Raw genomic sequence first — 12605 nt, forward strand, 5'->3', positions numbered from 1 at the left:
AGAGGATTTGAATTAGGTAGTCCAAGAAGACTCCTCCAAAGAAGTAATAATGGTGGCAACATTTAAAAGATAAAATGGGAGTTATTAGGAGATGACTGGTGGAAAAGAAAGCTCCAGACAAAGAGAATACCTGTGCAAAGACACTACAGCAAACCATGGGCATGAGTCTGAAAAAAAGAGTGTGTGGGTTCTAAGATGCTGCTGGAGAGGTAGGCAGAAGCAGGATGAAAAGGGCCTGTTAAGTCATTGAAAGGATTCTGGCGACTGACAGATTTTTCATAACATATAGGAGTAGATAGGATACATTGTATAATGCACAGGACAGCCCCTCACAACAAATTATCCAGCCCCAAATGTCAATGGTGCTTAGGTTGAAAACCCTGCTCTAGGAAACTAACCTACAAAGATATTGGCACACATAAAACACCTTTTGCACAATCATTTATTGCTTGAAATTACAAACCATTGGAAATGACACAAATATACATATATAAGACATGAGTTAAATAAATTAGAGTACATCTGTACGGTTAATGAGGAATTTTTCTTGGCTACTTTGACAGCCAAATACCTCCAGCCAGCAACACACCAACTACTTGGTCCACCGGGTGGTGTCTGGCTTGTGCTTGGGCACCAATCCTGCAGCCGCTATGGCTGCATGCTCAGCCCCTCACAGGAGGGGGTGAGTGAGCTAGTGTAGGGCCTGGCCAGAGTGCCAGCACAGGAACGGGCTCTATGCAGGACTTGCAGCTAGACCAAGCATGTCCCATTAAGGGAAATGTCGTGGCACCCAAACGAGTGCTCATGACCCCGAGGCCCCAGAGCAGGTGTTACAGCATGCTAAGAGCTCTTTTAGTTCTGCCATCTGCAGGTCAATGTCTGGTGGCAAGTTAACAGCTCTGTCAGTCCCATTGCCCTGCTCAGGCCCGTGGCTTCAGGACTGGGTCTGCCGCACTGCTGCTTCCCATCGCATTACATGGAGCAGCTGGCCTCCAGCAGCAGAGGGCAGAGGGCCACAGTGTTTCAGCCTTCTTTGCATTCATGTTTGGTGGGTCCCAAGTTTTTATTCCATGTCCAAGAATGAAGTTATGCTGACAATCAAAGGGTGAGGAGGGTGGAGAAGAGTTTTTTGTTTGTTTTTTTGAGACTGAGTTTAGCTGTTGTTGCCCAGGCTGGAGTGCAATGACACGATCTTGGCTCACTGCAACCTTGGCCTCCTGGGTTCAAGCAATTCTTCTGTCTCAGCCTCCCGAGTAGCTGGGATTACAGGCATGTGCGACTATGCCAGGCTAATTTCATATTTTCAGTAGAGATGGGGTATCTCCATGTTGGTCAGGCTGGTCTCGAACTCCCGATCTCAGGTGATCCACCTGCCTCGGCATCCAAAGGTGTTGGGATTACAGGCATGAGCCACCGTGCCCGGCTGGAGAAGAGTTTTATTTGAACTACGAAAATAGCTCTCAGTGGAGAGAGGATGCAAGGGTGGTCCCTCACTCAAAGTTGGGTGGTCTCTCTCTCAGTGTAGCTGAGTCCAGGGCTTTTAAGGGCTCAGATGAAGGAGTGCACACTGATTGGTTTGTGAGTATGCAAAAAAGGCTAAAAGACAGCACTACTCAAAGGTAGGCATGACAGAGTAAAAAAACAATTAGGGAAGGGAAGTATATGTAAAATAGGTGAAGGGTGGGGATCAATCAGAGGAAAGCATGCCAAATGGGAAGATTCGTTCTCAATCCAGTTTGTAGATTTATCCGGAATTTGTGGCTAGGCTTTAAACTGTCCTTGGCTTGAAGGTAGGGTTTCACTGGGTACCTGCCCCTGTCTGTCTAGGATTTGTTTGCCTCTTGCAGCTATCACAATGGGATACCATGTAACCATTAAGTAGAATGAGTTAGCTCTCTATATATACTTACCCAAAATTATTGCCAAGATATACCCAAAAAATACAAAAAATAAAAAGGAAGGACAAGAATAGTATTCCATTACAGTCATGTGTCCCTTAACAATGGGGATGCTTTCTGAAAAATGCATCATCAGGTGATTTTTTTTTTTTGTTGTGTGAACCTGAGAGTGTACCTAAACAAACCTAGATGGTGTAGCCTACTACAGAGGTCCCCAACCTTTTTGGCACCAGAGACTGGTGTTGTGGAAGACAGTGGTGCCAAAAAGGTTGGGGACCTCTGTAGTAGGAAGGGGAGTTAGATTTTCCTAAGTAGTGCACAACCTAGATCCCCTGCATGTGCAGTTTACAAAAGGGTTCTCCCTCCCACAGGAATCTAATGCCCCCGCTGATCTGACACGGGATGGAACCCAGGCTGAAATGCTGGCTCCCCCGCCACTCACCTCCTGCTATGCTGCTCAGTTTCTAATAGGCCTCAGACCACTACTGGACCACAACATACACATTTATATATAGTTACCTGTATATGCACACAATGTCTCTGGAACAGAACTAAATACATACTTTGTGGGCCCAGTGCAAAATAAATCTGCATGGCCCTTGTTCAAAACTCTTCTGAATTTCAAGCTAGTGATAGCAAAACATTAAACCAAGTACCTATCTGTAGAGGTAACATCCATAAAACCAGCCCTGCTCTGGCAACATACACAGGAAAATGGAATAGTGGTGATTTCAAGAGGAAAATTCCATGAGTGACAAGAGAAAAAGATTAAAAGAAGACTTACTTTCACTACATACCTTTTTCTGCCTTTTAAATTTTGTATGTGTAAAGGCATTATTTATTCAAAACACACCAAAAAAAAAAAAAAAAGAATAAAAACGGGAGACTGTGGGCATATTTGGTTAGCAACTCTTTGAAGTGGAACTTTGATGACTGCCCGAAGCAAAGAACATCCGCTGAGGAAAATGTGGGTTGTGAGGTGCCCTCAGACTTGAGCAAGCACTGGGCCCTGTGCTTTGGAGGAGTCTGAAGTCCATGGAATCATGGGACTAAAGCCACCTGCAGCCAACTCTCCCTTTTTCAGACCATGCTGTGGGCACTCTAGAATTCCCTATCCCAAAAGCCAAGCCTGATTCCAGGGTCTGCACAATCCTCTTCCCAAGTTCAGCCCTCCTGAGAAGCAACCAAAGGGTGAGGCTGGACAGAAGGCTGGAGCGTCTAACATCAGGCTCAAAAATTGTGTGAAGCATTCTCTGACTCTTCCAAGGCAGAAATGTTATTTTCTCTGAGGTCAAAACACATTTTGTCCACATTCATCACATCAATTAACTGGCTCTATTGTTATGTACTATATCATGATGACTTAGCTCAAGTACATTTTCTGAGGTCTCCTATAGATTAAAAAAAAAACACACACAAAACAGCAACTGAGAAGTCCCATTTGGGCACCCTTCTCTTTTAAAACGAGAAAAAGCTGTTTTCTGGGCCGGGCGCGCGCAGTGGCTCAAGCCTGTAATCCCAGCACCTTAGGAGGCATAGGTGGGCGGATCACCTGAGGTCAAAAGTCTGAGACCATGCCTGACCAACATGGAGAAACCACGTCTCTACTAAAAATACAAAATTTGCCAGGCGTGGGTGGCGCATACCTGTAATCCCAGCTACTTGGGAGGCTGAGGCAGGAGAATCACTTGAACCTGGGAGGCGGAGGTAGGGGTGAGCCGAGATCGCGCCATTGCACTCCAACCTGAGCAACAAGAGGAAAACTCCGTCTCAAAATTCAAACAAAAAATACTGTGAATCCAGATTTTGAAATAATTATCAGCGCGTGTGTTCTGTACACTGACCCACGTTGTAGTATACTGCTGAAGGGTGTCCACTCATAAGTGATCTGGTCAAAACATAAGCACGTTTTAACAAGACCATTGATTAACTATGACTACAACTCCCAAAATGCACTGCAGGGTCAGTCAGCGTGCATGACTCGCCTGGTTTTCACTGAAGTGGCTAACGGGCTGCACAGAAGTGACAGCTGAACAAGCTGAGAGACTGTATTAAAGAACGAACATAGCCGGGGTGGGGATTGGGCGTCTGTGGTCCCAGCTACTCCGGAGGCTGAGGTGAGAGGATTGACTGAGCCCTAAAGGCGGAGGCTGCAGTGGGTCAAGATCGCGCCACTGCACTACAGACTGGGCGACAGAAAGAGACTGTCAACCAACAACAGAATGAATAAAGGGATTCTACAAAGAGCGAGCTGGGATTTAAATAAACGACACGCTACTACGACCCAGTGCGTGAACCATATCCACCTCGCAAAGTGCGACAATAGCCTCGATGCAGAGGAAATTTCTCCTTCGCTTATTCAGTGCAGGAGACCCCTATAGAGAATACAGGAAACGCCCGTGAGAACCTGAATTATCGAAACAATGACAGATGTTAGGAAAGTAGCTCCCCGCCACTTCCCTAAACTTATCTGCAGACTTACTTTCCAAGGTTACAAACATGGGAAGAGCATTGTATTGCATGAAGCGGAAAATGTGCTTTCCAATCGCCAGCTATTAAAAGCCTGGCGGTGGTGAAACGCTCTGAGGGAAATAGGAAACTGTCAACACACTTGCACGAACCGCCTGGAGAGCTGTGTGCACAGACACTTCCTGGGCAGATGCTTAATTGTAACGAGGTTTAGTGGGCTTCTATTCGGCTGAAAGAGTTCTACTCTTTTTCTTTTTCACAGAAAGGTTTAAATTTCACAGTTTGTTCTTTTTCACAGAAAGGTTTGAATTTTTTTCCCTCTGGCGGACGGAGTGAACTTCCTTCCATCAAGATATGCGAGCACTTTTCTTTCTGTACCTGGTTACTCCGGTTCAAGGCTTCGTACTTCCCCGGTTTGCTTTGCTTTTTCCTCAAAACTGAGTTTCTGCGAACATCACACGCAGCTGCCAGCTAGCCTATAACCTGACGAAGTGCGGAACCGGACTCAGCCCAGCCGCCTTCCGCCGAGCAGCCTCTCGCGGCGCATGCCGGGAAGATCGCGAGAACCTCCTGCCCAATTACGATCCCGCGCCAGGAGGCGGGGCCGAAGAGGAGGAAGTCTCGCTGAAGCACTCCTGCCCCAGTCGTGTACCCTTCCTCGCGAGAACGCTGAGCATTCCGGCTTCGGAAGCGCTTGTAGAAGCGGAGGTGCGGTTCATTGAACTCGTCGGCCGCCGTAGCCCCTGCTAGGACAGCCCGTGCGAGCCTGCTGGAGGAGGAAAAGAAAGGCAGAGAGAGTCGGATTACAAGATGGCGGATCTGTAGTAGTTACCGCGGCGGTACCGGCGGCGGTGGGAGAGCGAGCGAGCCCTGGGGAGCAAAGGGACCGGAGGGTGGGTGTATGCGGGGGTGAAGTGAGAGGTAACAGGGCCTCCGGGCGAAGGGGTCTCAGTGGCTCTTGTCACCCCTTCTCGCGGCTGAATCTCTGGACCATGGTGAATTCGGGCCTCTCCGGAGCCGCCGCCGCCACTACCGCCTCTACCGTCTCTCAAGAGTGAGGGGCGCGGACGAGGTGAGCGAGGAGGCGGCGGCTGGAGCGGTGGAGACAGCAGCCACCATGTCGGATACGCGGCGGCGAGTGAAGGTCTATACCCTAAACGAAGACCGGCAATGGGACGACCGAGGCACCGGGCACGTCTCCTCTACTTACGTGGAGGAGCTCAAGGGGATGTCGCTGCTGGTTCGGGCAGAGTCCGACGGTAAGGTTATCGGAACGGTAGAACAGGGGATAGTGCCTCTGATTGGGGCACAGTCTGGGGTTTAAGGCCCTGGGCCGGTTACCGTTACTACCACTTCGGGACAGCGCGTTGGTTCTAAGCTGGAGCTTGTGTACGCCAAAAACAAACTACTGTACTTTTGACTGGACTTATCCTCAGAGACTGAGACTCTGTCCGCCTCCCATCCCTCTTAAGGATTGGACTTCTTCTTTTACAGTCCCTCCTCTTTTGAAGAGGGGAGAGTGTAAGAGAAGGGAGGAAGTAGTGAGAGACTAGGTACTGATGTCGCCGTAGGAGCTGACACCCTCCTCCCCCTTTATTCCTTTATTTTCGTATCCATTATACATCTAGTACAAAAGGTTTAGCGAAACTTTTCTTTCCGAGTGTCGTTAAAAGAAATTTACCAGTGGGCCCCAGGTGCCACAGTCGGCGGGTGCTGGGGAAAACCAAAAGGCACCTTTTCCTGGCTGTATTGCTGACTGTTACCACGATACATGGACACACAAGCACATACATCTTTAGTGTGGGATTTCTTTGGGCTGCCTTTGTAGAAGGCGCTGTGAAAAAGTGAATGCCTTGCAGTCTAAGCAAGTTGGGACACCAAAGCAGGTTGTAAACTCATATTCTTTGATTTATTGTAGTCATGTGAAGTATTTTAAATTACAAAATGTAGAGCCGTAATTAAAACGCCTTTTATATTGTAATCTGGACTTGATTTGAACAACTAATATGGGCACTTAGAAAACTAATCTTAGGTTTATTCTTGACATATTTTGTTTTCTTGCACGTTCCCTTTTATTTTAAATAGTCAACGCTTATTTCTACAGAAGGTGTTCTTTTGTTCTTAATGAGAAAAGGATAAATGCAGCACTTTAATTTGTATACCAAGTATTTAATCCCTGTCATGGTGTTTTGTTTTTGTTTTGTAATTTGCTTTATTGTTAAACTGGGAATACAATAAAACAACTTTTACTTTAAAAAACGGCTTGAAGTGGTCATTTAGACCTTAAAATTTTTATTTCAGTAAAATTTTAATAGCCATCTAGTCTCCTCATTCCTTGGTTTGAATGTTGGTTTCAAACGAATTTTTTTCTTTAAGAGTGTATGGGAATAGTAAGAAATATTCTAAATTAAATATGAAGCCTAGACTTGGAGAGAAAATGTGAATTCGAATACATTTTATTACTTCAGATATCCAGTTGGGTCAAAAGACATGAAAACGTTGGGGGGGGGGGTGTGGTTTTTTTTTTTTTTTTTGAGATGGAGTCTTGCTCTGTCACCAGCCTGGAGTGCAGTGACACAATCTCAGCTCACTGCAACCTCCGCCTCTTTCTTAAGCGATTCTCCTGCCTCAGCCTCCCCAGTAGCTGGGACTACAGGCACATGCCACCACGCCCAGTTGAATTTTGTATTTTTAGTAGAGATGGGGTTTCACTGTGTCTGCCAGGATGGTCTTGATGTCTTGACCTTGTGATCTGCCTGCCTCGGCCTCCCAAAGTGTTGGGATTACAGGCATGAGCCACCGTGCCTGGCCTTAATGTGTATTCTTATTTTTATTTAGGTTTTTATCATTTTAGACTTATGATATATTATTATTTTTTATCTTTCAGGATCACTACTCTTGGAATCAAAGATAAATCCAAATACTGCATATCAGAAACAACAGGCAAGTAGTTGTTTATCTTTAATTTGAAAGACTTCATCTGTGATCAAGGAAGTATTAATCTGACAAAGGTGGGAAAGCTTTCCTGACAAGAAAAAACATGTTTAGTAAACAAAGATCATGTGTATTTCTCTTGCAGGTTAAAAGTTTCAGACTGAAAAGTGAGTTTTTGTACTGGTGATAATTATCACCATTTTTGAATTGAACCACTGTCAGTTTATATTAGATTATGATGTATTAGTATTATTTAACTATAGTTAGCCAGGACTCTTCTATACCTTGTATATGAAACCTTTTATTCTGAGTCACATTTAAAGAAAATGACTTGAAAGAAAATTCAAAGGGACACTTTTAAGAAAGCCTGTTTGTGGTGTGAAATTAAATCCTTTGACTTAGGTAAAGATAGAGGTTTTGAAGTAGAAACATTAAATTCTGCTCTTTAATTGTTGTATATTTTTATTATAGTAATCAATGGATACTTTATAAAAGTGTACATTGCCAATTATGTACCATCTTCTGTTAATATTTATTGTTTTATTTGGGAAAGAAAATGTGTGTTGTATTTTAGCATGCCTGATTAATCTGAAAATGATAGCAGTGATTCAACCTTTTTATTCTGTGAATGTTTTTATTTTTATTATGAAATATATTAAAATTGAAAAGTACAGAGAATAATGGGGGTCTACTGTAACACCACCAGATTTAACAATGTTAACATTATATCATACTTGTTTCAAATACTTTTGTAATATTGAACATTATGGATAGAGTTAAAGCTTGTTTGTATCCATCCCATTCTCTCCATTCTCCATCCTCTACATAGGTAACCACTATTCTGAAGTTGATGTGTATTCTTTGTGTACATGCTTTTATACCTTTTCTGCATATGTATGTATCCATAAATAATATGTAGTCTGTTGTGTGTTTTTAAACTTTACACAGTTGATATCGTACTTTTACATGTATTCTGCAGCTTGCATTTTTCACACATTCATTTTGAATATTTGTTCATGTTAACAATGTAGATCTAGTTTTCTTTTTAAACTCTGTATAGTATTCTTATTTATGACATACACCTGTTGTTATACATTTGAATTATTTCCAGGTATTTTGTGTGTGTGGTATGTAAAGTGACAATGGCAGAGATTGTTGAAGGAAGATAAATTATTTTAGGATTACATTTACAGCATCAGTGCTTCAAGGTTTATGAAAATTTGGATGCCCAGAAACAAGTACTTCATAGTTGGAGGAATAAAATTCTGTCTGTTGTGCAGCTTATTAATACAAAGTCTTACTGTTAAACAATTGTTTTATGTATACAACACATTCTTAATCAGTTCTTTGAAATACTTTAAAATTTTCAATATTCAATTAATAGCTTTTTTCTCTGTTTAGAAAATATTGTGTGTCTTTTTTGATGGAGAAGCAAATTAAACATTTGTCCTGAATTGAAAATCTGAAGATGTTTCCTATACCTTAGACATTTTAAGGTAGACATTTAAGTATATTTAATTTTTAAGTCAGCTGGGCAGTTCTTACTCTATCTTTATACTGAATTTTTACCAGATAATCACTTTTGGTTTATTTTTGTTTGCTTGGTTCTTTGTGGGGACAGAAATACTAATTTTTTTAACCATATTTCCCTTATCTGCATAAATATAAAATTATCAGGAACTTTTTATTAAATGTAACTAAGTCATAAATAGTTCCATACAAATTTAGTTAGAATAATGGATTCTTCTCAGATCATATGTAAGATCCTTTAGCTGTTGGAAAGATCACAGTATGGAGTAGGCTTGTAGTTGCCCAACATAAGTTAAAAAAACACAGTGGTTCTCTGAATACTTTAGAATCATTAGGACATGTAGGTAATTTCGTGTATAATGTTACTGCACTAAAAAATTATTTCTAGATAATTAGCATTTTTGTATACACTAAGTATAAAGTATTGGAGAAAAACTGTTTTATTTTAAAAAATTATACCATTTGGAATGTTTTCCGTAATTACAAATAATATACTATTTGGACTTTTTAAAACTGTGGGTTTTTTTGTTTGTTTTTTTGCTATGTAACATTGACATATATAAGAAAACTTTGGTAATGAGAAGAATATGGAAACACAGTGTAGAAGAATGAAAAACTGGTATGAATGAGATTACCTGTTTATTTTTGTTTAAATTGAGTTCACTTTTCTAATTGAAATCATAGGGCCACTTAGGAGTTATGTTAAATTTAGTTTCTTTGTAATGGATGTGGTTTTTTACATTTTCACCCAAATCTTCAGTTTGCATTTTTAAAAAAGTAATTTTTTGAGAGGGTCCTCTGTCACCTAAGCTGGAGTACAGGTGTGATCACAGCTCACTGCAACCTCAACCTCCTGGGCTCAAGCGGTCCTGCAGTTTCAGCCTTCATGAGCCACCACACTAGGCTAATTTTTAAAAAAAGTGCTAAAGATGGGGTATCATGTTGTCCAGGCTAAATTTGCACTTTAAAAAAAAAATTTTATTAAAAAACTTGTTTTCTTTTGGTTTTTGTAGAGATGGAGTCTTATGATGTTGCCCAGGTTGATCTTGAATTTCTGGCCTCAAGGGATGCTTATGCTTCAGCACCCCCAAGGTGTTGGGATTACAGGTGTGAGCCACTGTATTCAGCCTAAATTGTAGTTTTTTGAAGTTACACAGATTGGGATTTCCAAATAAGTAATATTTTTCTATGTTTGTTAGAATTATCCTTTATAAAAGGCATCATTTAGGTTATTCAATAAAGTAGTCTAGAAAGTTATTAATTTCCAAATTTTACATGAAGGCTGTAGTTCATTAGAGGAGTTAAAATTTTTTCAGAGATGGGATCTTGTTATGATGGCCAGGCTGAACTCAAACTCCTAGGCTCAGGTGATCCTCTCACTTCATCTTCTCCAGTAGCTGGGACTATAGTAATGAGTTAAAAAAAAAATTTGTTTCCATTAGTGATTTTTTTATTAAAAACTTAATGAGTAAGTGAATGAGATGTTTATAGGCCATTTTGCTGTATTAAAATACATTGACTGTGGCAGGCATGGTGGCTCACACCTGCAGTCCCAGCACCTTGGGAGACCTAGGAGGAGGATTCCTTGAGCTCAGGTGAGAACAGGTGCACAACATAGCAATATCCCTGTCTCTACAAAAAAAAGAAAATTAAAAAATTAGCCAGGTATGGTGGTGCATGCCTATAGTGCCAGCTACTTCGAGAGCTGAGATGGGAGGATCATTTGAGCTTGAAAGGTCGAGACTATAGTAAGCCATGATCATGCCACTGCACTCCAATGTGGGAGACAAAGTGAGGCCCTGTCTCAAAAAAAAAATTTTTTTGAATAAATTATTTTCTTCTTTTAACATTACAGTTCTAAAATGAGCCAATTACTAAATTGTGTGCTCAAGATACATCTTTTCCTTTAAAAATGAAGTACTGAATTGTGAGTTTAAAAGGAGTCAGAATGAATCAAGTTCAGTGTCATATGACTGAATATTGAAGTCATTGATTCACATCACTTTCTTCCTTACTGTGCACAATACTGAAGTAGTTAATGGAAGAAGATGTACTTACCCAATAAACTTAAGCATTTAAACATGTTGGAAAGAGAAAAGGATCGTTATATGATACAAGATGTAATAACATACCTGATATGTGTGACAAAAATTTTAAGTTACTTAAAATCAGTCACACTGATACAAAAATCGAAAGCAGAGTCAAAGCCAGGTATGGTGCTTGTAGTCCCTGCTACACGGTAGGCTGAGGCTGGAGGATCACTTGAGGCCAGCAGTTTGAGGCTGATGCATTACGATTGTGCCTGTGCATAGCCATTGCACTCCAGCCTGGACAACATATCTTAAAAAATAAAAATAAAAAACAAGAGACATACTAGGAACAGTGGCTAACACTTGTAGTCTCAACACTTCGGGAGGCTGAGGCAGGAGGATCACTTCAGTCCAGGAGTTCAGAATCACCCTGGCAACATAGTGAGACTTTTTCTACAAAAAACTATAAAAGTAAATTAGCTGGACCTGGTGACACACACACCTATAGTCCCAGTTACTTGGGAAGCTGAGGTGGGAGGATCACTTGAGCCCAGGAGGTTAGTGCTGCAGTGAGCTGTGATTGTGCTACCACACTCCAGCATGGGCGATAGAGCAAGACTGTCAAAAAAAAAAACAAAACAGAATCATAGAAATGTAAAACTATTTAACCCAATTGTGCATTAATGGGTTTAGGAAAATTCTCATTGCAGTTTTATTTGGAGGTAAGATGTAACAGGTGAAACAGATATAGAATGATATAATAAGATAGCTGCTACAGTGTTTTACTACAGTCTTCACTGAAAGCCAATGAAAGCATTTCACACATGAGGCAACAAAGATACGGAAAGGGTAAGATCCTTGACTGAGATTATACAGCAGGTATGTGCCAACACAAAATATAAAAAGCAAACTTGTGTTCCACAGATTTGAGCAGTAGAAAATTAAGGAAGAGGTTAATGTAAGCTGGAATCATTAAGAAAAACTTCATTTTTGGTGGTGGTAGTGGAAGGAATTGTGATAAGGAAGGAAATATATCTGCTACAAAAGGTATTGTCTATTTACAGCAGAGGTTTCTTCCCCCAACCCTTAATCCCAAATATGATAATACACAGGTTTAGAAGGGGATGTTATAGGTTCTTAAGTAGGGGCCTAAAGTGATACCGTGTTTAAAGGAACAAGTGTGGCAATATCATGGATAATAAATGGGGGGTGGGAGGGGCAGAAGAGCTTTGAGTGGCAAGACCTTCTGCAGTAATTGAGATTAAAAAAATGAAAGTCTATTCCACCATGGTAAATGGACATGAAAAGAAGGAACAGAGCTCCAGTATATTTTCAAGAAAGTGCTGGAAAATTTGGTAAATAATTAAATGTGAAAGAGAAGGAATCAAAGGTCACTTGTAGTGCTTTTGAGTCTGGCCAGGAAAATAATGGTTCTTTCCAGGAAGTGGGAAGTGGAGCAGGTTTACATTAATCTTTTGGTTTGAAGTTTATTTAAAAACACACACACAAAACTTTTTGGTATATATTAGCCCAGTTAAAAATTCTAAAGATATTTAGTGAAGTCTGTTTCCCACACCAGATTCTGTCCATACAGTTTCCCTTGCTAGAGGCCACTCACATGACCAGTTTCTTTCATATCTTGCTGGAAGTACACATATGTAAGGAAATATGCATACAATCGTATATATTTTTCCCTTTTATTGGTATAAATAGTAGCATACTACTGGTTTGTGCTTTGCTTTTT

At 41.1% G+C, this 12605-nt stretch overlaps 1 protein-coding gene and 1 long non-coding RNA gene across 23 annotated transcripts in view; one reads left to right on the top strand and one right to left on the bottom strand.

Moving 5' to 3' along the window:
* Positions 1–425: 425 nt before the first annotated feature.
* LOC144579293 (uncharacterized) lies at positions 426–4917 on the bottom strand. Its single transcript, XR_013526604.1, has 3 exons — positions 4746–4917; positions 3545–3642; positions 426–1423 (listed from the first exon to the last, which is right to left on the bottom strand). It is a non-coding gene; the product is annotated as an uncharacterized LOC144579293 (long non-coding RNA).
* A 250-nt stretch (positions 4918–5167) lies between these two features.
* The window catches only part of PPP4R3B (protein phosphatase 4 regulatory subunit 3B), an 85851-nt gene continuing 78413 nt past the window's right edge, over positions 5168–12605 (top strand). For all 22 annotated transcript variants that reach the window (XM_035272522.3, XM_035272527.3, XM_054244974.2 and 19 more), the window contains exons 1-2: positions 5168–5626; positions 7255–7310. In XM_035272522.3, the coding sequence (XP_035128413.1) occupies positions 5485–5626; positions 7255–7310 (198 nt within the window). In that variant the 5' untranslated portion in view covers positions 5168–5484. The remainder of the gene's footprint in view (positions 5627–7254; positions 7311–12605) is intronic.

Source organism: Callithrix jacchus, chromosome 14, assembly GCF_049354715.1.
Source record: "Callithrix jacchus isolate 240 chromosome 14, calJac240_pri, whole genome shotgun sequence".
NCBI lineage: Eukaryota > Metazoa > Chordata > Mammalia > Primates > Cebidae > Callithrix > Callithrix jacchus.